We start from the raw sequence: 27,468 nt of genomic DNA, 5'->3' as shown, positions 1-27,468 counted from the left end.
CGGGATGTCCAGGGACCCGCCTGCACCCTCCAAGGCGGTCCAGGTCCCTGCCCAGCAGCCGGAGCCTCCCAAGCCGGGGCTGGCCCAGTGCAGCCGCGTGGCCACGCCGCGCCCTGGCCTGGGAAAAAAGTTTCCAAACCGCGCTGCTAGGCGCTGATTGGCCGAGGCGGACGCGGTCCCGCGGCGCGGCAGCCAATGGACGCCGCCCGCCGCGGGCGCGGGGGCGGGGGCGGTGGCGGTGGCTAGAGGCCGGGGCAGCGCAGTCTGCTGCTGCCGCCGCCGCCGCCCGTCCTCGCGAACCAAGCCCGGGTAAGTTCGGGGCTGCGGTGGCCGGGGGTGGGGCCCGTCCCGGGACCGCCGCCACCGCCGGGAAACTCTTCCGCCTGCCCTGGCGCCCGCCGCGCTCTCGGGACTCCCAGGAGCCGCCTTGCAGGGAACCTGCCGCGCCCCTCGCTTTCCCGTCGCTTCCCGGCTGCCCGCGCTCCGCGCCTCCCGGGCGCTGGGCTCAAAAGTCCCGCTCTCTGGAGTCTCCCTTGCTAACTTTGTGCCTTCTCACCTTTGTGTCCTCGCGCCCACCTCTCGCCTTTGCCAACTTCCTTTCTCTTCTAGCGCTGGCCTCTCCGACCTGCTCTCCTCCTCGTCCCCCGTCCCCGCTGCCCGGCTCCTTTGCCCTCCAACCCTCCTCTCACCCCCACCGTAGGCTGCCCTTTGACTCCCCTAGTCTCTCTTCTCGCTGTTTTCGGCCTTTTCTCAGTCCCCGCCACCTCCTTTCTTCCTGCTGCCCTAAACTCCCTCCTCCTTCTCGTCCCTCCTCCTCCCCCCTCTCGTCCACTGCCCCTTGCTACTTCCACCCTCACTGCAGGCCTCTTTCCAAAAACCTCCCCCCTCCTTGGCATCTCCCTGTCTTCAGGAACGTGTTTGGAACAGTCTCCTTCCCCCTGCTTTTCTTAGATCTCTGCTGCGGGAAGGTTCAGATTTCCCCTGACAGCACTTGGGGGAAGGATTGGATAAAGGATGAAAACGCTTATTCTACAGTTTGAATGCAGTCGTGGGGCTCACCTGCCTCTCCGAGGTCATGGGAAATCCCGCCATCACCTTGGGAAGCTACCTTATCTTCTCCAGTCATCTCAAGTTCTCTGCCTCCTGAGGGTCTGAGCTTCCCTGATTTCTTTGTCCAGGGTTTGTACCAGGTTGTGCCTCTTTCTACTTTTAGCCTCGAGGCCCCTTTTAACTTCCTTTCTAAAGAGATGGCCTTTTACAGCGTGCACTGGACAGAAATTTGTCATTTTCTATGCTAGTTTTGTTTCTGTATTCTTGGATAGGATGGCATTTTAGGACATGGGTAGGGTTCTTTGAAGAGCAATTGGATCCCAGTGGCTCCCAGGGCCACTTTTCTGCCCCCCCCACCACCCTGGTATTCAATCGGGATTGAAACTTAAATCTTTCCTCTTAGTGTATCACTCGTGTAGCATTAGATCCTTGAGGTCTCAGAGGCCTCTCCTTGGCATATTTGATTCTCTCATTTCGGATATTAGTTTCTTAACTTGGCTGATTCTCTTAGGATGTTATTTTTGTTTCCAAAGTGTGTTCTTTCACGTTGAAATGTGTGAGCCCAGGGAGATTACGCTCCCTTTCCTTACCAGATAATTTCCTAACGCGAGTGGGGCTGCATGCAGAAGGTTTGTGTCGGGAGCTAGTGCTGTTCGCACCTAGACCTGACGTGGGTGCTTCGTCTCTGCCTGTCCCAGCAGCGCCTGGCACTTAGTAGGTGTTTGGAAATGTTTGAGAAGGGGTGGAGAGAGAAGCCACAGTAGGGAAAATTCTTCCCTTGGCATCTTGATTCAGTAGAATAAAATTATCCTGGAACAACAGCCGTTCTATTTTTTTGATCCCAGTTTAAGCTTTTTAAAATTTCAAAGGCAATATATGCTTACCATAAAAATCAATGTATTTAGCAGTGTGTCACTTACAGGCTCTGATCTCTTTGCCTGCTTTACCCCGTCTGGTACAAGCTTCCAGACCCTTTTCATGTATGCAGAGAGAGCGAGATACATTTATAAACAAAACAGGCACCCTTTCTTAACATAGCATGAACTTTCTTCCATATTAGTTCGTATGATTCTTAACAACTGCGTAATTTTCCAGGCAGTCCCCTGTTGACAGTTGAGTTTCTCCAATTTTCCACATCAGTGGATGATGGCGTACACCCTCGAGTATATGTCCTTGCATGCCTATCTAAGTATTTTTGTAGGAAGATCATCATAGACTTTGAAAGCACAGAGACAGAAGCCAGACTTGCTGACTCTTGACTGGTGTTGCCCCAGTGATGCCACTTCTGCAAAATGCAGAGCCCACGTCACCCCCCTGCCCCGCCAGAAGCTGGGGAAGCACGTGCTGACGTTTGGCAGTGTCTTTGCCTCCCTCCCTTTCCCTTCGGCTCTTCTGTGTGTTTTGATTGGGAAGGATTTGAGGCTGGGGTGAAGGGCGGCGAGTTACTTCTTGATAGTTTATACATGTATTTTGCTCCTGACCAGCTGTGCTGGCTTTCTTCGCTGAGAGGAGAGCCAAGGGACATTGCTTTGTGTTTTCTAGGGTTTTGAAATCAAAGGTATGTGTGTCTCAAGTATGTTTTCAGCTTGCGGAAACACATTTTTGTAGGAGTAGGAGATCTAAGCGATGCCAAGTAGAGAATGTATGCTTTTCTAGCTTCTTGCTCCCAGCTTGTTCCCCCTTGCATACCGTAGCATATACTTTTGAGGTGCCCATTAGGTTTGTCCACAGAGCTGCTGGGACACGGTGGCACGATGGTGTGTTGAGAGCACAAGCCGGGAGGCAGAAGGCCCGTAACACTTGTAGCACAAAAGGAAGAAAGGCAGGAGCACTCACTCATCTTTTAAGCTAGTGGCTACAGAGTTGTGTATACTGAGACCCAGCGTTAACAGCTGCCTGCCACAGCGCCTTTTAAAAGACTGTGTGGGCCAGATGAAACGGGTGAATCTGACCTCTCATTAGCCTGTTTGCAACCCCGAGGAGATCTTGAACTGGGATTCAAAGACAACACCCTCCCCCAACTTGCACTTGGGTTTGGGGTGCCTCTGCCATTTGCTCGTGCCTGTGGAGATGGCCAAGGTATGCCGTGTCTCTGCTCCAGTTCCTGGTCCTAAGAACCCAAGAGACTGACTTGCTTACTCTTGCAGTCGAATGGCTTAAAGAGCATAAACTTGAAGATAACTTCCTAGGTGCCCAGCACACGGCTAATAGAAGCTGGTGATACACTTGAGGAAATTATGCCGGGAGAAGGAAGTCTTTGCGAGTCCTCTTACTTGCTTTCCATGGCAGAGAATAATGCGCATTAGAATGTGAGACGTTTCAAAAATCATACCTCTTTTTAAGGTCGTTATTGCATAGCAAACTGAGGTTCAGCTGTTACTTCTTCCTCTATAACATGTTTTTCCTCTTCCCTAAGGATTGTTATTCCAGTGCAGGGGTTTTTGGTTGAAATGCCAGGCCTGTGGTTTTGGTCCTTGAGTTGAATTAGTTACAGATTGTGCAGGCTCCGGTAGGAGCTCAGGTCTCTGCTTAGCTTCCCCTGCCCTCGCTCTGAAGTCCAAAACCAGGGGCACCTGGCTGGCTCAGTAGGTGGAGCGTCCGACCTGGGGTCAGGTCATGATCTTGCAGTTCGTGGATTCGAGCCCCTCATCGGGCTCTGTGCTGACAGCTTGGAGCCTGCTTCAGATTGCTTGTCTCCCTCTCTCTCAGCCCCTCCCCTGCTGGTGCTCTGTCTCTCAAAAAGAAACAAAACGTTAAATTTTTTTTTAATAAAAAAAAAAAAAAAAAACCAGAGCTTTCCCATCAGCATGGTTGTAATTAGAGCCTCTCTCACAGTGGAAATACCTCTTAAAACATCTCAAAGTCCCTTCCTGAGGATTCAGTTTTAGTTCTCACCGGCTATAGTAAATGTTTTAGGAAGCTTTTTCTCCCTAAAACTCATCTGTCATAAGAGTTCAGGATGAAGGTTATTAAACTCCAGTATGAGATACTCCTCTAGTAAACCCGGGAAGGGGGTAGTTTCCAATGTGGTATCTTCTCCCCCAGATCCTTCCAGCTAAAGAGATACCACTCAGGTGCTGAGGGAGAGTGGAGCTTTCCCCATCCTAATGAGCATCTTAAGGATTTACAGATGTCAGCCATAAATTGGTCTTGAGAGCTTTCTGCCTTCCTGCCTTTCCTTCACCTGACATCCTCTTCCTGCTAGTACCATTCCACAAGCATTTATTGAGGGCCTGTTACATGCCAGGCACTCTTCTAGGCATTGGGATAAAAAAGCAAGACAGAGAAGGCCCTTGTGCTCAACAACTGGTATTCCCATGGGGGAAGATGAACAAAAACAAAACTGAAAATGATGATGTAAAGCAGAGGTTAACATAAGAGAGAAGGGCTGGAGGGGGTATTAGGTGGGGCATTAAAATAAGGTCTCTTCAGGGAAGGCGGTTCAGCTGAGATCTGAATGATAAGAGGGACACCTGGGCATAGATCTGAGGGAGAAGCATTCCAGGCAGAGAATAACAAGTGCAAAGGCCCTGAGGTGGGAGCAAGCGAGGTATGTTCAAGGAACAGAAGGTAATGTGGCTTGAACGTAACCTAATGATTGGGGTCTGGGGTAGAGAACGTTTAGAGAAGTATGCACGAACTAATTACATTGAATATTGGACATGTTGTTTTTCCAAACAGCGGGAAAAGTCCGCCTACATCCATTGTTCCTTGTTCCTCACTTTCTTGCCCTACTACACAGACCCCCGTGCCACGCATTTGAGGCTGTCCTCAGTAAGATAATCAGTGGCCACACGGTGCTCACTCGTGCGGGCTCTTGACATTGTCGGCACTGGTTTGTGCCTTGGTATTAGATGAGATCTGGGCTTATTAGAGCTTAGGGCTCCAGCAGGGAGTGCCTACCAGACCTAAGTTTACCCTCACCCATTGCCACGTTAATTACTGTCATTTACACTCCAGCTGCTCTATTCCTTTTACTTCCAATGAACAAGATTGTTCACTACTTACCTTCATTAGGATTCTTGTGGCAACAATCCAACCCTAACTGGCACATTCGAGAAAGGGAGTTGATCATCTGTCATAACCTTAAATCAGGTATGACTGGGTCCAGGTGTTCAAATGATGTCATCAGGACCCAGTATCTCCACCTGTTGGCCTTGCTTTCCTCGGTTTTGGCTTCATTCTCTGGCCGACCCCTCCTTTGTGGTGGAGGAAAGACCACGGACAACTCCAGGCTTACCTCCTACTGCCTTACCCTAGTGGAAAGAATGTCTGTCTTTGTTCCTCCCAGCTCTATGGAGATATAATTGATGTATAACGTTGTGTAAGTTTAAGGTATATAGCATGATGATTTGGTTTTTTCTTTTTTTAAAAGTTTATTTATTTTGAGAGAGAATCCCAGGCAGGCTCTGTACTGTTAGCGTGAAGCTTGATACAAGGCTCAGAACCACCAACCATGAGCTCATGACCTGAGCCAAAACCAAGAGTTGGACGCTTAACCGACTGAGCCACCCAGGCGCCCCTGTTAGTGTAGCATGACGTGCGGATACATGTATATATTGGGAGCTGATTACCACAATAAGATTAGTTAACACGGAGAGTGTGTTTCTCGTTGGCTCTGCAAAAGCCCTATGCCTGGACACTGATTGGTCCTGCTTGGGTTAGGCCCACCCCTGTCTTTGGCTCAGTTGGGGTTGGGACCACCCGTGAACCAATCATTGACCTAGTTTGGGTTAGGCCCACCCCTATCATTGGCTCAGCAGAGATTAGGCTGCTGATGGAGACATCCATTCCATCATGTGCCTCCTCCCAGATGCTGATACTGAGTCAATCTAGTACATCTGAATCACTCTGGAATGAGCATAGGGTTGGTTTCCCCAAGATAAGGGTGTTGTTACAGAAAGATGGAACAAAAAATGCTGGACTGGAAAAAAAAGTCAAAGACGAATGAACAGCATTCTGTTCTACCCAGCTTCTGTGCTTCCATCAAGCTTTCAGACAGACTCTGTTCTGCAAAAGGGCGTGGGGGTGGGGTGGGGAACAAGCATGTGGTCCCTGGAATAGGGAAGGGAGAGAAATTACGAAGAAGATGTGAATATTGGTACTAACAAATCTATTTATCAAGAAGTGCTGCACTCAAATAGAATTATGATTGTTTGATTTTTTTTTTAACCAGGGATCCAGAAGTTGGTGATTTTGTCCATGCCAACACTAACTTACTTAGCTGAATGATTCATATTTGTAGTCAAAAATACAGCTTGCTATGTCTTGCGGAGTAAGGGGTTGCATTCATTCTTTGGTCCTGAAGGACACACACCAGACCAAGAGCTCCCTGGAGGGAAGGAAGGGACCTTGGAGACCTCTCATTTGCATTTTTGACAAGTTCAGAGCCTTACATAAGTTCAGGGAATAAGCTTTTGCACGGAGAGGCTCTATCAGCAGGGAGTCTGTGACCTGACAGCTGTTGGGAAAGATCTGTGCTCTAGCCTCTCCTGCATTTCTCTGAGCCCTCAGAGCCAAGGCCCCATTCCCACCCCCTACTCTCTAGCCCCCCTCCCATTTGTCTTCTCACACCCACTTCTCCAAAATTCCCTCTACTTCCTCTTCTTTGCCTCCTGGTAATTCCACCCCGTTTATTCCTCCTCCCTCCTCCTCTGTTGAAACTACCCTTGCCCACGTCACCGGTGACCGACGTTTCTTTCGCGAAGTCTCCTGGATATTTTCCAGCCCTTATCTTAGCCTCTCTGTTGCGTCTTGGATACTGTGGAACATTCCCTCCTTTCCCCTAGACGCCACGTCCTCCCAGGACAGCTCACCGTCTGGTTCTTGCCTCTGTTTCTCCGCTGTCTCCTTTGATTGCTGTTTCTTTCTTTGCCTACCAGGCAAACATTGGCATTCCTCAGAGTTCCATAAATAGTCCTTCCTAGATTGTCTGGCGCTTCCATCACAGGATAAAGGGAAGAAGCAGCTACAGACTCAGGACTCTCAAATTTGTGTCAGCCCAGGGTTCGCCCCAGAGTCTCAGATCCACTCTTGCTTCTAGATGTGCCACAGGCTTCTCAAACCCAGAGTGTCCCAAACTGGGCTCCTTATCCTCCTCCTCAAAGACATTCCTTCTCTTAGGATTTGTCTCTGGTGATGAGGATGGTGGGGGCACCGGGTGTCTAAACTGGAACCCTGGGAGATGTCCTCAGCTCCTTTTTTTTTTTCCTTGCCCTTCCTCGAATGAAATAAATAAAATCTTGGTAGTTTTGTCTATTTGTGGAATGTTTCCTGTGGGTGGGCTGGATTTTGTCTGCCTTTGATGTCAAGTTTTGGCAATGTTTTATCTTTTTTATTTTTATTTTTTAATATATGAAATTTACTGTCAAATTCGTTTCCATACAACACCCAGTGCTCATCCCAAAAGGTGCCCTCCTCAATACCCATCACCCACTCTGCCCTCCCTCCCACCCTGCCCTCCCTCCCACCCCCCATCAACCCTCAGTTTGTTCTCAGGGCAATGTTTTATCATTTAACCCAACATAAAATTCAGGAATTTTTTTTTTTTCCTCCCTGTTAAAGATCCACTATTGGGTTAAGCGTCCGACTTTGGCTTGGGTCATGATCTCGTGGCTGGGGAGTTCAAGCCCCATGTTGGGCTCTGTGCTGACAGCTCAGAGCCTGGAGCCTGCTTCGGATTCTGTGCCCCCTCCTCGGGCCCTCCCGTGCTCATTCTGTCTCTCTTAAAAATGAATAAGTATTAAAAAAATTTATAAACATCTGCTGTTGAACTAGATATGCAAATAATTTTAAAGCTTTTCTCTCCTAGACACCATGCTGCAAGAAGAGTGACCCCTTCCTCTGTTTCCACAATGGAGGACTCGGGAAAGACTTTCAGCTCTGAGGAGGAAGAAGCAAGCTACTGGAAAGATCTGGCCATGACCTACAAGCAGAGGTCAGTCTTCCTAAGTCCACCTTGCTTTTTCTCCCCATCACCGTGGCAGCAGCCATTGATTTTGTCGCTCTTAGGCCACAAGCACTACGAAGGACTTGACATACATTCTCTCCATTAAATCACAAAACAGCCCTTTGAGGAAACATGTTGTCACCCCATTTTACAGATGAGGAAGCTGAGCCTCAGGGAAGGCAAGTAATGTGTCCACCAAGGTCACACGGCCAGTAAGGAGCAGGCCTAGGATGTGAGCACCAAAGCCTGTGGTCCCAAGCAAACTGCTGTGTTCCTTCCCCGCTGATTTTCCGGCGGGGCTCTGTCGGTTCCAGACGCCTTAGCTGGTCAGCCCCCCGTGTGTGAGGAAAGACCTTCTCCCTGTGTCTAACAAAATGGGTCGTTGGAGATTTTAAATTTGAAAGAAGTGATTCTGCGTCCATATTTGGGAGGAGAGTGTGTGTTCAGCATTTCTTCTTTTTATTTCTTATGGGCTCTTACACTCTTCGTATGGAGGTCTTATTCCAGTCCCCCTAATTCCCTAATTTTATTTATTTATTTATTTATTTTTAATTTTTTTTAACATTTATTTTTGAGATAGAGAGAGAGTATGAACAGGGGAGGGTCAGAGAAAGAGGGAGACACAGAATCTGAAACAGGCTCCAGGCTCCGAGCCGTCAGCACAGAGCCCGACACAGGGCCCGAACCCACGGACCGCGAGATCATGACCCGAGCCAAAGTCGGACGCCCAACCGACTGAGCCACCCAGGCGCCCCTCTAATTTTTTTTTTTTAATGTTTATATTTGAGAGAGAGAGAGTGTACAAGCAGGGGAGGGGCAGAGAGAGCAGGAGACAGAATGCAAAGCAGGCCCCAGGCCTGCCGCAGGGCTCGAACTCACGAGCCAGGAGATCATGACCTGAGCCAAAGTAGGATGCTTAAGTGTGTGCCACCCAGAGCCCCTAATTTCCTTACTCTTAATTCCACCTAAACATAATTCAGGCTTAGCATTTAAAACCAAAAAAAAAAGTGTTGCTTGACTTTTAAGGACTGAAAAGCTGGAATTGGGTGTTTGTCCCCCTTCCAGTGGGACAAGGAAGCACTTAGGTCCGGTTTCTACTTAAAAGTCAATCTGCAGAGGGTGTGCAATCCCATGAATACTTTCCACACGTTGAGTTAAAAAAATATATATATGGTGAAAGAATGAGTGAAGAGCAAATGGGCTTTGGAGTGCGGCACCCCTGGGTTCAGGCCTGAGGTCTGCTTCTGACCCGTGTGACCTTGAGGCAGGTCAGTCGGCCTATCTGAGCCTGGCTTTATCTGTAAAGTGAGGTCAGTGATAGTTTCCGCTTCCGCTTCAGTTGAGTGAAGAGCTAATCCATGCATAACCCTCAGTAGCTCTAAGTGCTCGATAAACGCTTCCCCTGACACGGCCGGGAATTCTGTAGGGCCGAAAATACCCAAGAGGAGCTGCGAGAGTTCCAGGAGGGAAGCCGCGAGTATGAAGCCGAACTGGAGACGCAGCTGCAACAGATTGAAACCAGGAACAGGGACCTCCTGTCGGAAAATAATCGCCTTCGCCTGGAGCTAGAAACCATCAAGGTGAGAGGAAACGGGCAGCAGGTGTGGGGTGTGGGGTGTGGGGCGTGGGGCGTGTGCCTGGACAAGGGAGCCCTGCCTTGCGAGGGGCCGCTGCCAGCCCCGGGCTCCCTCCCACCCCTAGGCCTGCTGGGCGGATGTGGTGGTGGAACGCTTGTTTGCCCCCGATGGGCAGAGCTCTGTGGGAGCAGATCACACAGGTGTCCCCGTGGCCCATTCTTGGGTGTCTACCACAGTCCCACAAGGCCTGCAAAAGAAAACGTTTTGAGAGGATGGAGTGTCACTAGATTTGCTGATCGGGGGTATGATAGCCCCTAGATGCCTACTGATGTTTAAGTTAAAGTAAAATAAGGACAAATTTAACTCCTCGGTTTTACCAGCGACGTTTCAACTACACGACAGCCGCATGTCTAGTGGGTATCATTACTGGACAGAGTGGTGCAGGATATTTCCATCATTCCAGAAAGTTCTGTCGGACAGAGCCAGTCGAGACCAGGTTTCTCAGCCTGGACGCTGCTGACATTTGAGGTCAGGTCATTTTCAGTTTAGGGGGCTGAGTTTTACACTGTAGGATGTTTGTGGGGGTTTTTTTGTTTAAAAAAATTTTTTAATGTTTATTTTTGAGAGAGACAGAGAGAGTGTGAGTAGGGGCAGGGGAGGGACAGAGAAAGGGAGACACAAAATCCAAAGCAGGCTCCAGGCTCTGAGCTGTCAGCACAGAGCCCGACACGGGAGTCAAACTCACTAACCATGAGCTCACGACCTGAGCCGAAGTCAGACGCTTAACTGACTGAGCCACCCAGGCTACCCATGGTTTTTTTGTTGTTGTTTTTTTCCTTTTAAGTTTATTTATTTATTTTGAGAGAGAGAACAGGGGAGGAGCAGAGAGAGAGGGAGAGAGAGAATCCCAAGCAGGCTCCACGCTGCCAGTACAGAGCCTGATGTGGGGCTCCATCCGTGACTATGAGATCAGGGCCTGAGCCAAAATCAAGAGTTGGGAGCCACCCAGGCACCCCACACTGTAGGATGTTTAACAGCATCCCTGGTCTGCATCCAGTGGATGCCAGTAGCTCCTTCTGCCCCAGATTATGACAACCAGAAATATCTTCAGACATTGCCACATATCTGGAAAACCACTGGTCTAAAGGGTAAAGACTACCTTTTGGACATGCTATAGGGCTTAGCAGATAATCGCTAACACTGTGCCCCGGAGACTGAGTTTCTCAGCCCTCACTGATAAGCAGGATCACCTGGCAAGCTTCGTAAGTGTCAGGCCTGAACCCTCCCCTGCCGTGAGATTCCTGGTCTCAGTAAGTCTGTGGTGGGGGGACACAGGCATGTCTGCCTGTATTTTTTTTTTTTTTTTTTTTTTTAGTAAAGCTCACCATGTAAATTTTGATGAGCTGCTAGGGGAGGTGTCGTGGATAGTGGAAGATGTGCTCCCAGCCTTTTGGCAGCTTTGTGGGGAAGACAAACCTAACTCCAAAAAGCACCTAGGGAAAAGATACTCAGTGACGTAGTACTGACCAAGAGATCCTTTGCACAGAAAGGTCTGTATGCAATGGAGACGCAGCTGCTGGGAGGAACTTGAGCTGGTATTTGAAGGTGAGAAGAGGGTGTGTGCGTCTGTGTTTGTGTGGCCAGCAGATTGGGGCAGAGGGGTTAAGGAAGAGCTAATCTGGACCTTCCACAGACACAGACGAGAACAGATGTCAAGCAGACCTGGGAATCCTGGCTTTATGAGTTCATGGGAAACAGTGGGGCCAAAAAATGGACTGGGGATTGAGGGATGGGGAGGGGCGGAGGAAAGACCCTGAAGTCCTCAGAAGCTGAGCTGTGGAGTGCAGGCTTGTATGTTGTAGACCGCAGACCCCAAGCTGGCCGTCTACAGGTCAGTCTGGCACATTCATGGTTTTTGCTTAGCCTTCAAGGGCTTTTTATTCTGTATATTATGAAAGCTTCCATGCACACAGCCAGGTTGAAAGAATTTTCCGGCACACGTCTGTATATCCACCACCTGTGCTCTACCAGTAACCTCTGCTGTACTTGATTCTTATTACCTAGCTATCCCTCCCTCGGTCTACTTTTCTGATGCATTTCAAAGTGATTTGCAGATACCTATTTACCTCCCTGTAAATACTTCAGCGTGTTAGTGTTAGCTAGAGTTGAGGTTTTGTTTATAGTTCATTCTTTTGATAGTAAAACTTACATCTGTAGTGTTTATTTTAAATGTTTGACATCAGTATTCAAAGTTGCGAGGCTTCCTATAAAAATTGGGATTTCTGACTTCCTTTGAGAATCAGCGGATCTGGCCATACCAGGCCTGCATTCGTCCCCGCCATCGAAAAGCCAAGTAATGGTTGAGTGCTCACCAGTCCATCTCAGTCCCCACTACGGTCCCCCACCTCTGTCTCTGACACTGAGGAATGAGTGTCCCTTGCTTTATGCCTACGCCTGGCCCACACAACTCAAAACAGCCTGGCCCCTACAGGCATTAGTATTTGACCCCTGCCATGAGCACTGAGGGATCACTATAGCTCTTAGCCTGAAGGGGACTCGGGGTGGGAAGCTGTGTGGAGGGAAGATCAGCAGCAGTATAAATGATAGTTGGGAGAAGGAATGAGACCCTCCACGGAGGCAGACTAACTGAGCAATGATGAAGTAATTGTTTTAAGGCTGAGCCCTTGAACCTGCGGAAGCCGTTTTGGTTTTTTTTTTTTAATTTTGTTTTTTTTTTATGTTTTATTTATTTTTGACAGAGAGAGAGACACAGTATAAGCAGGGGAGGGGCAGAGAGAGAGGGAGACACAGAATCCGAAGCAGGCTCCAGGCTCTGAGCTGTCAGCACAGAGCCTGACGTGGGGCTTGAACCCACAGACCACAAGATCATGACCTGAGCCGAAGTCGGACACTCAACCGACTGAGCCACCCAGGCGCCCCCTTCAAGAAGACATTTTTATGACAGCCACATGACAGATGCATGAGGCACGGAGCATAGAGTAGGAGAAGCAATAGAAATACCTTGGAATAAAGAATACTTACTTGCCTTGGGGTACTTGGCTGGCTCAGTCGAGTCAGAGCATACGAGTCTTAAATAAACTAAAAAAAAAAAAATTACTTATTTTTTGAGAGGGGAAGGGGAACCTAAGCGGGTTCCACACTGTTGGCACAAAGCCTGACGTGGGGCTTGAACTCAAAAACCTTGAGATCACGACCTGAGCCGAAATCAAGAGTCGGACACTTAACCAGCTGAGCCCCCCAAGCGCCCTGAGGGTGCAACCCTTCATCTTGGAGTAGTGAATTCGAACCCCACGTTGGGTGTAGACATTACTTTAAAAAATAAGTAAGTAAATAAAAACTGCCACCAGCACCTATTTGTCAGTCACCTGAGCGGAATGTATTCGGCTGTGTCAGACTTCTTGACAACTGGCTTATTCATCACAAGTTGAATGTAAAGGCCTGTAAGGGATCAAACAGAGCGTCTGTTGATGGCTCCATCAACTGACCGCTTATAATTAGTGCCAAATGAAAGCGCAACATTTAGCAACAGCTTTTCATGTCTGCAAGTTCAAAGGACATCATTTGAATCTGAATGCTGGTGGAGAGGCCCGTTAACTGCATCTTCTTGAACCTGTGTTTGAATTTAGGTTAATGACCTAGGATCCCATGCCTTCCTGTTTTATTTGGAGATGCACACAAATAAAGGGTGTGAGGCCGGGAGAGCCAGGCCTGGGAATTGGCCCCTGTGTGGGTCTTGGTCTGCCCCTCCTTGACTGAGCAGGGATGCTTCCTCTGCTGCGGCCAGGAGACACTATCAGAGGGGACTGGCCAGGAAACAGAGTATCAGAGGGGACCGGACAGCATGAGGATGTGGAATGGCCTCCTTGTCCTCACCCTGTAAATAATCTGCTTGTTCTGTGGGAGTGTGTCTTTCACAGGGCTCTCGCCACGCCTCTCTGGCCTGGGCACCATTGTGTCATTCTCCCGGTGCATCCAGACTGTTTCTAGCAACGCCTTTGTTGACTCAATTGAGTCAAGAAGAGTTTGACTGTTGTTCAAACTTTCCAGTTTGACTTTGGGCCTTTCCTATGGGAAGTGTTTTCTTTTGTGTGTAGATGAAGGGAAAGCAGTAAGGGTGTTTGGTGAAGGAAGGTAATTTGGGAAAGGAGCCAGAGCAGAATGTATATGTGTGTGTGTGTGTGTGTGTGTGTGTGTGTGTATGTGTATGTGTATGTACATGAGCCTGCATGTGTGCACAGTACCTATGTGACCTGTAATGAAATGGTTGAGGGTGCTTTAGCATAGTTGTTTGTTTGTTTTTTGTTCTTAATTTTTTTTGTTGATTATTTTGAGAGAGCGTGAGCGGGGGAAGGGAGAGAGAGAGAGGGAGACACTGAATTCAAAGCAGGCTCCAGGCCACAAGCTGTCAGCACAGAGCCGAACCCAGGGCTCAAACCCATGGACCTCGAGATCATGACCTGAGCTGAAGTAAGTGGTTTCCTTAAAAGCATAAGCCCCAGGGCGCCTGGGTGGCTCGGTCTGTTAAGCGTCTGACTTCAGCTCAGGTCATGATCTTGCAGTTTGTGAGTTTGAGTCCCGCATCGGGCTCTGGCCTGACAGCTCGGAGCCTGGACCCTGTTTCAGATTCTGTGTCTCCCTCTGTCTCTCCTCTCCCCTACTCATGCTCTGTCTCTGTCTCCTTTTCTCTCTCAAAAATAAACAAACATAAAAAAAAAAAAAAGGCGAAAAAAGGAAACGCACAAGCCCCAGTGGCCCAGGTTGGATCTAGGCTCAGGCATTTGCTACCAGTTGACTTTGGGCTAATGGGGTAGGCTCCCTTCACATCTCTGAAATGGCATTCAGCGAGGCATCGTAAGCACAGTCCTGAGCCCAGAAGCTGGCCCAGAGTAAGCATGCGATGAATGTTAGCTGCTGCAGTTGACTGTTCCCTTCCTTGGAAAGCACCAGTCAAATCACACTAAGCTGCTTTTGGTGATAAGTAACAGGTCGTGGGGTTTTTTTGTTTGCTTCCTTCCTTTGCTTCCCTTCCCTTGCTTCCTTGCTTCCCTCCCTTCGTCCCTTCCTCCCCCAAAGGTCCCCAAATCCCTTTCAAACCCCCATGCTACACGGGGAGTCTCCTGGACATAAAGTTAGAACAGTTATCAAACTAAGCACATGGTTTTCTGCTCTTGTTATGAGGCAGCAGCAACCAAAGCTGTTGTGATTCCTTACATGTAATCCCGGAATGTCACGTGAGGTGGATCTGTATTGCCCTGTGGATGGTGCTTGGAGACATTGATGTGGTTTTCTGTGGCTGTGTGGATGCCCTTGAACAAAATGATGGCTTTGAAGATTGTTGGGGGCTTCTTACCCAGAGGCTGCAGGGACCAAGTTTGGGAGGGGCAGGGTGGTGCAAGGTGCTAGTGGGCTGGGAGGCAGGAAGTACTTGGTACATAAGAGCTTTGAGCGGTGGCCCCGTTCTTGCCATCTGCCCTCCTTTGCTTCAGAGTCCGTGTCTGTGGAGAGAAGGTTCTACTGACTGAGGTTAGGCTTGTCCCCTGGTTGTGGTGGGTGGCCGCGAGGCTGTCTGGAGCCACCTTGGGGAGTGATAGGAAGAATGGCCCCATAAAGATCCTATACTAAGGAGGAGCTAAATCCCTTAAAGAAATCAGGGCGCTGACGGGCTGTGCACACGGGGAGGTACGGATGCTCACGAGCTAAAAGCAACAGCTCCCATGACAACAGGAGTGGGCACAGTCCAGGAGTAATCCTCGGTATTTTAAGGCAATGCCAGGGAAGGGAGATAAACATAGTTTATCAGAAGTCTTAAATCACACACTCAGTGTCGATTTTGATCTTCAGGACAAGTTTGAAACGCAGCACTCTGAAGGCCACCGGCAGATCTCAGCCTTAGAGGATGACCTCGCCCAGACCAAAGCAATCAAGGATCAACTTCAGAAATACATCAGAGAGCTGGAGCAAGCCAACGATGACTTGGAAAGAGCAAAACGGTACGTTGGGAAGGAGAAACGGGTTTGGGAGCCTTTTTTCTCTGCTGTTGGCTCCCAGCACGTGGGTGCCAAGCACCGTGTTGAGTCTAGAGGATTCAGCCGTGAGCCACACCAAGCCAGTGACCGTCCAGGAGACAGACAACAGACACATCAGTGCAACCTGATGACAGCAGTAAGTGCTGCAAGTTCAGGTGCGATGGGGGTGCGTAAGCGGACACATTAGTTACACCATCAGTGGGTAAATGTCAGGCAAGGCTTCCCAGTGGAAGTGGCAGTTAGGCTAAGACCAGGGGGATGTATATGCATTACCCAGGAGAAGAATATGAGGTGAGAACATTCCAGGCAGAAAGGCACACATGTGCTCGTTACCGCCCTAAGGTAAGCGTGTTCAAAGAACAGTATTTCTTTGCAAATGTTTATTTAGTTTTGAGAGTACGAACAGGGGAGGGGCAGGCAGAGGGGGACAAAAATCCAAAGTGGGCTCCACCTCTGACAGCAGAGAGCCCGATGTGGGGCTCGAACACACAAACTGTGAGATCGTGACCTGAGCCGATGTACCGTGCTCAACCAACTGAACCACCCAGGCACCCCCGAAGAACGGTATTTTGTAAACTGACATTCTGTTGCTGAGCAGAATACTACCAATGATAACTAACATTTATTGAAAAACTACTCTGTGCCAGCCCCCCCCCCTTTTTTTAATGGAAACACATTAAAAATTAGATATACATTGCATATAGTGGCAGGCACAGATTTTTTAGCGTACAGGTCCCATCAGTTTGGGCAAATGGCGTATACGCTCCCGTGACCCACACTCTTGTTAAGATGAGGAAGCTTTGTGTTGCCCCCACAGGCCCCTGTGTTACTTTTTAGAGGTTGCTTAAGGATAACTTCACTGTACCACTTCAAGTAAAATGCAACAGCCTTGCAACCTTACAGTTTGATTTTTACCATCCTTGAACTTTATGCTATACTTGTAATACTGCTGTGTCTACAAATGCCGTAGATTCTGAAATGCGTAGCTATCGTTTTGGCTTTAAAAGGCAAGTGTATTTTATTTTATTAAAAAAAAATTTGTTTAATGTTTGTTTATTTTTGAAAGAGAGACAGAGCATTAGTGGGGGAGGGGCCAAGAGAGACAGAGACCCAGAATCGAAGGCAGGCTCCAGGCTCTGAGCTGTCAGCATAGCTCGGGGCTCATACTCAGGAAGGGTGAGATCATGACCTGAGCTGAAGTCGACCAAGCCACCCAGGTGCCCCTAAAAAGCCAAGTATATTTTAAAGAAATGAAGAGAGTAAAAAGATAGCCTTTTATATTTACCCACATATTTACCATTTTGGGTTCATTCCTTCCTGAGGATCTGGATTTCCCTCTGGTATCCCCTCCCTTGGGGCTTGAAGAAGTTCCTTTAGGATTTCTTTCTTTTTTTTTTTTTTTAAATTTTTTTTTTTTTTTTTTTATGTATACTTATTTTTGAGAGGCAGAGACAGAGCATGAGTGGGGAGGGGCAGAGAGAGAGCGAGACACAGAATCTGAAGAAGCTCCAGGCTCTGAGCTGTATGCACAGAGCCCGATGTCGGGCTGTAACTCACGAACCATGAGATCATGACCTGAGCTGAAAGTTAGACACTTAACCGAGCCACCCAGGTGCCCTTTCCCTTAAGATTTCTTATAGCAAAGGTCTGCTGATGGTGAAGTCTCCTTGTTTTAGTTTATCTCGAAGTGTCTTTTGCCTTCATTCTCTTCTTTTTTTTCGGTTTATTTGTTTTAGAGAGAGTGGGGGAGGAGCAGAGAGAAAGGGAGGGAGAGAATCCCAAGCAGACCCCGCACAGTCAGCACAGAACCCGATGCGGGGCTCTAACTCGTGAACCATGAGATCACGACCTGAGCTGAAGTCAGGTGCTTAACCGACTGAGTCCCCCCAGGCACCCCTGCCTTCATTCTTGTCCACTGGATGTGGAATTCTGGGTTGACAGCTGTTGTGTTTTTTTCTTTCGGTGGGTTCTTCCACTGTTTTTCTGGTTTCCTTGCTTTAGGTCAGAAGTTAGTGGTCATTTGAGTGGTCACTCCCCAGTATATAATGTGTTTTTTTCCTAGCTGCTCTCAGATTTTTCTCTTGATTTTTTGTTTGCAGCAGTTTGATTATGATGTGCCTCGGTTTTATATACATGTCTTTTTTTTTTTTAAGTGTTGGATTTAACCAGAATAGATTTTTTTCATTTCCTTCAGTAATTCTCAATACCCAATGTGGGGCTCAAACTGGTGACCCTGAGATCAAGAGTTGGATGCTCTTTGGCTGAGCCAACCAGGTGCCCCTATGTGTATTTATCTTGACGGGGATTTGCTAGGCTTCTTTAGTCTGTAAATCTCTCTTGACAGATTTCACTTGGGTCATGATTTCTCAAAGATTTGCGCTGGCCCATTCTCTCTGTCCTCTGTCCTTCTGGGACCCTAACTATACACATCAGTCGTTTTGATAATTGCCACACAGGTCTCTGAGGCTCTGGTCCTTTTATTATTTTTTCCTCTAATATTTTTTCTTTCGGTTCTTCAAATTGGATAATTTCTGTTGATCTAGTTTCAAGTTCGCTGCACCTTTCTCTCCAGTCTGCTGATGAGCCAATTCCAATAGAGCTTTTAGAGATTGTATTTTCAGTTCTAGAATTTCCTCTAAAAAAAAAAAAAAAATAGTAATTTCCATTCCTCTATTGTGGTTTCTCTTTATATCCTTGAGCATAGCTAAAGAGACTACTTTAAAGTCTTTTTCTGCTAATTCTAACCATGTAGGTTACCTCAGGGCTGCTTCAAGGCCGCTGTGCAGATGCATGGTCCCAGTGTTAGCCAGAGACGTGGGAAGAGAATTTGGGGCTCCCATGTGGGGTGGATTCTATCACTGGAGCTGTAGACAGAAAACTTACGAAGATGCAAAGTCCACCCAGATTTCGTTGATCAAAGCAAGTCACGTGGCCCACGTCAAGAGCTGGGAAAGTACATTCCACTCACAGGCCGTGGCAAGGATGTGGATGCAAGAAGGGAGGGAGAATTGGGACCACTTCTCATGGGAGCCAGTCTACCATTCACGTGGTTGAAAAATAATATACAAAGGGTAGAGTTTTTTATGCAAATTCAGGCAAATAAAAAAAGAAATTGGTGTTATCCCTACTCTCCTCCCCAACAGCATTCTATACACGCTGTTGTACATCTTCTGTCATACAACAGTAGATCTTGGGGATCTTTCGGTATCAGGACACAGAGAGTTCTTTGTTCTTTTTTTCCCCCCAAGTGCATAATATCCTATTGTATGGTTGGTATTGCATAATACATAATACTTTATTTGTCCAGTCCCCTGTGGATGGATAGCTGCTACATTTGCATTCTTGTGCAGTGATCAGCATTGCTGTGATGAATGATGACCACTGCTTGCACAGATGTGTATCTGGAGAATAAATCCCCAGAAGTGAAATTGCAGGGTAAAGGGATAGACGCATGCGTGATTTTGATAGTTGTTGCCCGATTGTTCTCTCTGTAGTTACATCGCTTTACATTCCCAGCAGCTATGTGTCCTGTTTTCCACACAGCTTCCCACACAGAGTGGTTTTCAGACTTCAGATTTCTGCCAATCTAGTCAGGGCCCAGTGGATACATTTCTGAATTATGCGTGACATAGATTCCTTCTCAGATATTTAAGAATGATTTGTTTCTTTTTCTCTGAACTTTGCCCTTTTTTTTTTTTTTTTTTAAACTTGGGTTGCTGGTTGTTTCTCATTTCTAGGAGACCTTTTATATATTTGTTGATGTGGATTGAAAATATTGAGAATTTGTCATTTGTCTTGCAGCTTTGTCAGATGTATTCATTACTATCAAGTTCTCTGATCTCTCTGTAGTCGATCAGTCACAGTGGCAGGGCAGGGTTTAAACAGCTGTTAGCCTGGGTTTTCTTTCTTTTTTTACATTTCTTTCTTACATTTCTCACTCTCGCGTGCGCGCTCTCTCTCTCCCTCTCTCCCTCTATATATATGTATTCACATTTTGGCCAAATGCTGAATATTTGGGTGTTAAAATCAGATGAGATAGAGGTGAGGCCCCAGTCATTATTATAGAATGAATAAAGTTCTCCAATGCTCAAGTTTTATATTTAAAAAAAACTTGGGGCTCCTGGGTGTGTCAGTCAGTTGAGCGTCCAACTCTTGGATTTTGGCTGAGGCTGTGATCCCGGAGTCGTGGGATTGAGCTCTGTGTTGGGCTCTGTGCTGACCGTGGGGCCTGCTTGGGATTCCCTCCCTCCCTCCCTCTCCCTTTCTTTCTCTCTCTCTCTCTCTCTCTCTCTCTCTCTCTCCCCCCCCCCCCCCACCAGCCCCTTTCCCCTGCTTGCATTCTCTCTCTTAAAAAAAAAATACATAAATAAAAAACCTTAAAAACAGTACAATTTTATTTTAGTAGGATATTCGGAACACTGATTTGCATTTTGAGTCTCTAGGAGGAGATGGGAGTTTGCTCTCCTGGCATTTAGACCCTATATGTTGTCCTAAATAAGGTGCTGGCCCTTTGTTAAGTGCCGTATGGACATTTCTCACTTAATCCTCAGGACGGCTTTGTGTACCTCAAGAGCTAAGATGATTCTCCTTCTGCAGGTGAACAGCCTGGGTCCCTGGGTTAAGCAACCCAGAAGGTTGCTCAAGTCTGTGGTGTCCAGGAGGTGCCCATGCTGGGACTCATGCCCCCTATGTCTGCCCTTTCTCATCTCCCTGTTCTGTAGGTACCACATGGATGCCACTGTTTGCTCTCAGGGACAACTTTGCTTTTCTCTTACCAGGGCCACAATCATGTCTCTGGAGGACTTTGAGCAGCGTTTGAATCAAGCCATTGAGAGAAATGCCTTCCTGGAGAGTGAACTTGATGAGAAGGAGAATCTTCTTGAATCTGTTCAGCGCCTGAAAGATGAAGCCAGAGGTCAGGAAGACTTGGCTTTTTTCTGTGTGCCCTGACCGGTGTTTTCCCCTCTCCCTACCTGAGAACAGCTTCTCCTACAATGTTGCCCAGTATTCCCTTTGCTGGAAATCTGTGACCTGCCCTAGTCAGAGGGCGTAGAACCACACTGGGCAGGCCTTGTCCCTGCCCCATGGTAAGAATTGTCAGATGTCCGACCCTGTAAAGACCCTCTGTGGGTATTTAAACCACCACTGGCAGGAGTGTAAGAGTTTTGTGGGGAGAAAAGTCTTGACGGAATTGCTAGCTAGTCCATTGTTTCTGTGACCTGATGGCAGGTTTCTGTGACCTGATGCCTGATGGCAGTGGTTTCCAGCTCTGAATTCCCATCAGCATTTGCTCCGTGGAAGTTTGCAGTTCTGGGGTAGATCTGGGTGCAGAAGAACTTCTTGAACATCCCAATTAATTGTTTATAACACTAATTTAGTTCCTAATGTATAGCCAGTAGAAGGGGGATTAAAAAGAAGAAAACTGCAGGTCTGAAAGGTAGTTCTGCAGTGGTTAAATAAATGACAGAGATTTGTTTTATTTTATGGAACGTTAAACAGTTGTTAAAACAAATAAGGTATAGGGGCGCCTGGGTGGCTCAGTTGGTTAAGCATCCGGCTTCAGCTCAGGTCATGATCTTGGGGTCTGTGCGTTCGAGCCCCACGTCGGGCTCTGGGCTGATGGCTCAGAGTCTGGAGCCTGCTTCTGGTTCTGTGTCTCCCTCTCTCTCTGCCCCTCCCCTGTTCATGCTCTGTCTCTGTCTCAAAAATAAATAAACGTTAAAAAAAAAAAAAAACATTTAAAAAACAAATAAGGTATAGATGTGAATATGGCTAGATTAAGACCTACCGTTGAAGGAAGATAAATCATAGACAGTAAACGTGTTTCTGTTTACACTTAGTAAGAATTATTCCTAACATACGCTTAATAGATAATAGATAAACTGTACATCTGAAAACGCAGAGAAAAAAGGATTGAAAATATCTCCCCCATATTATAGTGATAATGAGTCAGGAGGCCCATATGGGGGTTGGTGGGGAAAGCGTCTTTTCCCTTAGTATGCTGTATACCCTGTTGAGCTGGAAATATCTTGAAGCAAGAAAAGGATTAGTGTACCTATCATTGCCATAGTTTTTCAAAAATTTTAAACCTTTCTGTTTTTACTTTGTTTTTATTTTTAAGTAGGCTCCATGCCCATCATGGGGCTTGAACTCACAACCCTGAGATCAAGAGTCACACGTTCTAGGGGCACCTGGGTGGCTCAGTTGGTTAAGCTTCCAACTTTGGCTCAGGTCATGATCTCACAGTTCGTGAGTTCAAGCCCCGTGTTGGGCTCTGTGCTGATGGCTCAGAGCCTGGAACCCGCTTCGGATTCTGTGTCTTCCTCTCTCTCTGCCCCTCCCCATTCATGCTCGCTCTCTGTATTAAAAATAAAACATTAAAAAAAAAAGAGTCACATATTCTACGGCTCAACCAGCCAGGCGCCCCTAAACCTTTTTGGTTTTATTACAAAATCATGTAGTTTCACAAGCCTGCTAGGCAAGGTCCTGTGGATTTCACTCCACTGAGGGTTTCCGCCCATGGGTTTTCATTCTGGTGCTTCTTTTCCCTGACCATTGTCTACTGTTGACCCTCCCTTTGCCCTGTCCCCTGAAGCAAGGGCTTAATCTGAATCCTTGTCCTGGCTCAGATTTGCGGCAGGAATTGGCTGTGCAGCAGAAGCAGGAGAAACCCAGGACGCCCATGCCCAACTCGGTGGAGGCCAACAAGACAGACACAGCTGTGCAGGCCACGGGCTCCGTGCCGTCCACCCCCATAGCTCATCGGGGACCCAGCGCCAGCTTAAACACACCGGGGACGTTCAGACGTGGTAAGAGAATGGCAGTCAGGGGGATTTGCCTTGTTTCACCAAGCTCTCCACGGGTAGGGTGCTGGGTCAGGGAGGCACTGGCACTGGCTGTGCTGCAGGGAGCAAACTGGGTGCTCAGAGGGGCAGAGCTTTGAGACAAACTGGAAGAGCTCGGGTGTGAGGCAGTAGGGAGTGGTGGAGTCTGCGGTGAGCCAGAAAATAGAAGCTTCTTCCCAGGGGCAGCTGCCACTGTGCTCCCACCCCGTGACATGTGGGCCCAGCATTAGCGGACCTTTCTGTTCTTCATCAGAAGCCAGAAATCCTCTTGCTGAACATGAACTCTCCTAAATTTAAAATTCCAATGATCAGATAAAAAATTTAGAAAACGTTTTGTGGCTCTAGGGAGACGTGTGTCTAGAACTGGAGCCGGTGTAGCCTGGGGTGCATGGTTAAAAAAAAAACAACCCAACAACGAGAAATTGGAGATGTTGCCCCAGCTCCTCTGCTGATTCACAGAGGCTGTTATCAGGCTGCTTAATAGGAAATAACAGTAGGCAGCTACTAGAGCTCCGTGTGGGCTAGTTCGCCGCTGTGCTTAAAGTGCTTTGCATACGCGTGACCTCACTGAATTCTTAGCACTGGCCCAGGTGCCGTCCCCATTTGATGGATGAGGAGACTGAGGCCCTGGGGAAAGTAGCTCGCCTCAAGTCATATGGGCGGTAAATAGCAGAGCTGAGATTCAGACTCAGGCCAGCTGGCTACAGAGCTCACACTCCCTGTTCCTGCCGTATCCCTAGGCTCGTCCCCTGAGATGAAGAGACTGGTGAGATTTCCAGAATGCCCATCTAGAGCAGTGTTTTCCACACTTTAGTATGCACATGACTCAGCGGGGCATCTCGTTCAAATGCACCTGAAATTGAGTGGGTCTGGGCAGGACCCGAGACCCTGCGCCCTAACCAGCACCCCAGTGATCCTGGTGCCTCTGGTCCCTGGCTCCTGCTTGGAGGAGAGAGGCTCTGGAGAGTTAAGACCCTTCCAGATGTGGTTTGCTTAGATGCTATTCATGTTCATTAACTGTATGGAATTCGTAGAATTTCAAGAAGACTTGTTTGGATTTTGATTTAAAAGAGTGATGTGTAAAGGTGAACAGTTAATACAGTCATTGTAAGGCTGCAAAAGGTCAGTCATCCCATAGACTCCTCGCGGGTTAGTTAACTTTTGAGTGAAACGGGCAGCATCCAGGATCAGAGCGTGGGGATTAGCCTCCCTGCCCCCTCACCGGGGTTCCACATGTAGGGACATGAGTGGACCGACTTAGACTGGGGATCGCTCTTATATGTGCTCCCTTTGCACACCCAGGTCTGGATGACTCCACGGGTGGGACCCCCCTCACGCCCGCAGCCCGGATATCGGCCCTCAACATTGTGGGAGACCTGCTGCGGAAAGTAGGGGTAAGACCGCCGCCTCCCCGGGTTTGGTGTGGTTCCTTGCCTGTGTTTCAGGATGCCTGAGAGGGGCGACTTTACCGGTTCCTTTCCCCTGTAACAGAGCGTCCCCTAGCGTCCCCTAGCATCATGCGAGCTCCTGTGGGCCTTGTTGACAAACACCCAGAGCTCTGACTCCATCAGCCCTTTGACCTCTGTGCATATATTTCTTCCCCTGCCATTTTTCCTTGGAATTCAGGAAATTTGGCTGGTGTCTGTGATGTTTTTCTTAATTTAAGAAAACTGAGAAACATTTGAAAGTTCTTTTCCTTTTTTTTTTTTTTTTTTTTTTTTTAATTTTTTTTTTTCAACGTTTTTTATTTATTTTTGGGACAGAGAGAGACAGAGCATGAACGGGGGAGGGGCAGAGAGAGAGGGAGACACAGAATCGGAAACAGGCTCCAGGCTCCGAGCCATCAGCCCAGAGCCTGACGCGGGGCTCGAACTCACGGACCGCGAGATCGTGACCTGGCTGAACTCGGACGCTTAACCGACTGCGCCACCCAGGCGCCCCAGTTCTTTTCTTTTTAAATGAGGGAGTCAAAGACAACATCTCAAAAGGGCTAGAGCAAAGAACTCGACTTGAGGTTTTACCTTCACTACAGGGAAAGATTTTTTGTGTGTGCTTAAGAAATAACACAGGTATTCTGTGTAGCTGTTGCTTGTGTTTTTTAAAATAATGCCTGGCGAATCACATGATTTAACTCCTGCCAGCCTGTCTTCAGCCAGAATGTATGTAGTCAGAGCTGCGCCTTCATAGAAGCTTGCGACTCTTTTCTCGTGTTTTTACTTTGAGATTTTGGTTTTCTGTTCTGTAAACATGTTTCTCTTTAAATGTGTTGGACAGTTAGAGCATAGATAAGCCTGGGGCATCTCAACGCCCTCTTGGTTTTTATGGGGTCTCTTTCCAACAAGGCACAGTCCTCCCACACAAGCCACTCTGTGCACGTTTGATAAAGGTAAACAAAAGAGTAGATCATCCCGGAAGTTGATTTCACGTTTCCCATAGGCAGAACTGGATCTTTGGCAGGGCTGGTGATTTTCCAGGAAGCTCCTAACTGTCTTAGGCCAGTGGCTCTAAAGGGCGGATGCACGCTGGGTTCCTTCAGGGCCCCACTCTTGGAACTCCCGCCCTACAACACAGTTCGAGAACCCCCGTTTGAGGTTATTGTCTGTGTACAGGCTCTGGGGAGAGGGGAGGTCTGCTCTTGAACCTGAAAGATGAAAGCACGTTTCTCTGCAGGCGCTGGAGTCCAAACTTGCATCCTGCCGGAACTTCGTGTACGATCAGTCCCCAAACCGAACAAGCGGCCCGGCCTCAGGGCGGGGGAGCAAACACAGAGATGGCGGTGGCGAGAGACAGCCAAGCAGCAGCGGCGTGCCTCTAGGTGACAAAGGGTCAGTACCTTTTTAGCTGTCCGCTCCTGGGGGGAGCCTCTCACCCCTGACCGATAGCCATTTTGTAGAAGTTGGAGGGTCAGGTCAATGAACCTTAACCCTCCACCCCCTTGGGACGCAGTGAGGTGGTGTCTTCCGGTGAAGGTTAAGGGCAAATGGCCAGGAAGAGGCTCGTTTTTATTACTCGAATCTGCAGCCCCAGCTCCTGGTCGTGCTGTGAGAATGTCCTGTATGAAACACTTGTTTGGGATTTGAGCTTCAAAAGCTTCTCTGTTTCCCCTAGAGGAGGATTTTTTTTCCTTAAAAAAGAAAAAAAAAAAAAATCTTTAGAACCTCAGGAAACAGGGACTCCATTCCAGCCAGACTAGATTCCAGTAACCTGATGGGAAAGCACAACTCGGACTCTGACAGCTTTGGGTATTTTCTTACTTGAGGAAAATCAGGACAGCTTCTGGATGGGTTGATTTCCTAAGCTGCGTCGCCATGTTCCTGGACCCCGAGCCAAGTAACTTGGGTAGGTGTGGGGCAGACAGATGATGGGGAACGAAGAGTCGTTTTCCACGGCGCGCACGTGACTTCCGACCCCGTCGAAGAGGGTGTTTTTAGTGGGTCTGGTGTGACTGGGCTTTTTGTGTGGCCTCGGGAATGTGCGAGCTCGATGGCCAGTGTCCTTTTCTTCGTTTCGCAGGAGAGAAAATTGACACCCAGGGAGACCCTGCTCCTGACTCTCTTTACTCTTAGAACTTTGTGGGCCCTGATGTTAGCCAGTCTGTGACAGCTGTAATGTCCGCCTAATTTGGTTTGCTCTGTCTGAAGGTTGGGAAAACGCCTGGAATTTGGGAAGCCGCCTTCAAATATTTCCTCACCGTCGCTGCCGTCAGCCCAGGGTGTAGTCAAGATGTTGCTTTAGGAAATCCACGGAAGCCGAAGCCCCTGGTGTGTCTGTGTGGGAGTCGTTGCTTTTCTTTCCCTCCTTAAACTAGGTTTTTGCTTTGTTTAAGTTAGTTTAAGAACTACGAGCAAACAGTCACACTAGCCACTGAGGCCATCGCCCATGGCCCCTGGTAGCTGTCCCCGTGAAATGTTGTCTCCTCCTCCCCAGCCTCCTTGCCAGTGCGTTGCAAATCGACAGGGACAAACCGGACCCTCTGGACAGGGCTCCGCGGTGTGGATGCTGAGGCCACCCCATCATTTTGAACTGACCTGAGTGTTGAAGGATTTGGGGATGTTTTTTTAATGACTGGAGATGCCTTAAAAATGGAATGTGAGCCCATCTCAGGCCCAGGCTATCTTCCATAAGAAAATCTCCGTGCTCTGTGGCACCAGAAGGGTCTGTGTACTGAAATTGTGTCTAAGAGAGAAGAGTAGGATAGGCACGTGCCTTTTTTTAAAAAACACACTATGGTGTAGTTTACCTCTGGGACTCACTCTGCCTCTCACTGAGGCGTTGGGAGCTGTGCTTGTGTTTCAGAGGCGATCTTGTGTGGACAAGGGCAATGGAAACATCTGTATCTTCTTTAGATTGTTCCCGATAGTTGGGTTTCCTGGAACTTGTGCCCTGGCCCTGGGGGAGGCCTCCCCTGACGGTCATTGGGGTGGCGTGGCCTTATGAGTACAGCCCCTAAGAACAGAACTTCATTCAAAGCCATGATAAAATAACCATGGTGGCCTCCACATAGGATTGAACCACAGCATTGTTGTTGGAAGCTTCCTTGTGAAAGAAGACACAAACACGGGATTTTCACGTGGACGGAGTATGTGCTCAGCCCTGCCCGTCGTGAACGGCTGGCTCACACTTTTGGAGGCAAGTTAAAAAGAACACGTGAATTTGGGAGCATGCGCGCAGCTTAACCACCCTTTGTTACTAAGTTATTTTTCCAAGAGAATAGCAGAAATATCCTTGAGTTGAAAATAGAACTTTTCAAGTGCTTTTGAAATTCAACAGAGAATGAATCTCTGGTGCCCAGTTCATTACCATGGGAACATTCTAACCTGTATGGGGAAAAGACGGACTTCTATTTTTTTAAAACAACAATAAAATCAAGAGAAACTCATTTTCCACGTGGTGGTGGTGGTGGTGGTGGTGGTGGTGGGTAAATGCTGCTTTGTGCCTTGATGTTTGCTCGAACGGTGGCAAAAAGTTTGTTTTTGAACCAAGTAATCAAATACGAAGAA

At 48.0% G+C, this 27,468-nt stretch overlaps 1 protein-coding gene across 2 annotated transcripts; it reads left to right on the top strand.

Annotated features, from left to right (window-relative positions):
• The first annotated feature begins 222 nt into the window (after positions 1-222).
• NDE1 (nudE neurodevelopment protein 1) lies at positions 223-27,347 on the top strand. Of its 2 annotated transcripts, none has more exons than XM_060648597.3 (9): positions 223-309; positions 7,862-7,987; positions 9,426-9,579; positions 15,439-15,587; positions 20,402-20,538; positions 22,253-22,432; positions 23,771-23,862; positions 25,139-25,293; positions 26,110-27,347. In XM_060648597.3, exons 2-9 carry the CDS (start codon positions 7,905-7,907, stop codon positions 26,201-26,203), a joined length of 1,044 nt encoding a protein of 347 aa, XP_060504580.1. In that variant the 5' UTR covers positions 223-309; positions 7,862-7,904; the 3' UTR covers positions 26,204-27,347. The 2 variants fall into 2 exon arrangements, with proteins under 2 accessions (XP_060504580.1, XP_060504583.1); XM_060648600.3 differs by lacking the exon at positions 26,110-27,347 and adding an exon at positions 25,982-26,101.
• Positions 27,348-27,468: the final 121 nt, after the last annotated feature.

This window comes from Panthera onca, chromosome E3 (assembly GCF_046562875.1).
Source record: "Panthera onca isolate mPanOnc1 chromosome E3, mPanOnc1 haplotype 2, whole genome shotgun sequence".
NCBI classification, from domain to species: Eukaryota; Metazoa; Chordata; class Mammalia; order Carnivora; family Felidae; genus Panthera; species Panthera onca.
Note: the sequence above shows the minus strand (reverse complement) of the source record. Positions and strands in the feature narration are given on the sequence as shown.

What these genes read in the sequence shown, in the direction of transcription:
- NDE1 (XM_060648597.3), top strand. Translation starts at nt 7,905, where the DNA reads ATGGAGGACTCGGGAAAGACTTTCAGCTCTGAGGAGGAAGAAGCAAGC. An exon ending in GACTTGGAAAGAGCAAAACG is followed by an intron (nt 15,588 to 20,401) that starts GTACGTTGGGAA and finishes TTCTCTTACCAG; the next exon opens with GGCCACAATCATGTCTCTGG. An exon ending in ACCGGGGACGTTCAGACGTG is followed by an intron (nt 22,433 to 23,770) that starts GTAAGAGAATGG and finishes TTGCACACCCAG; the next exon opens with GTCTGGATGACTCCACGGGT.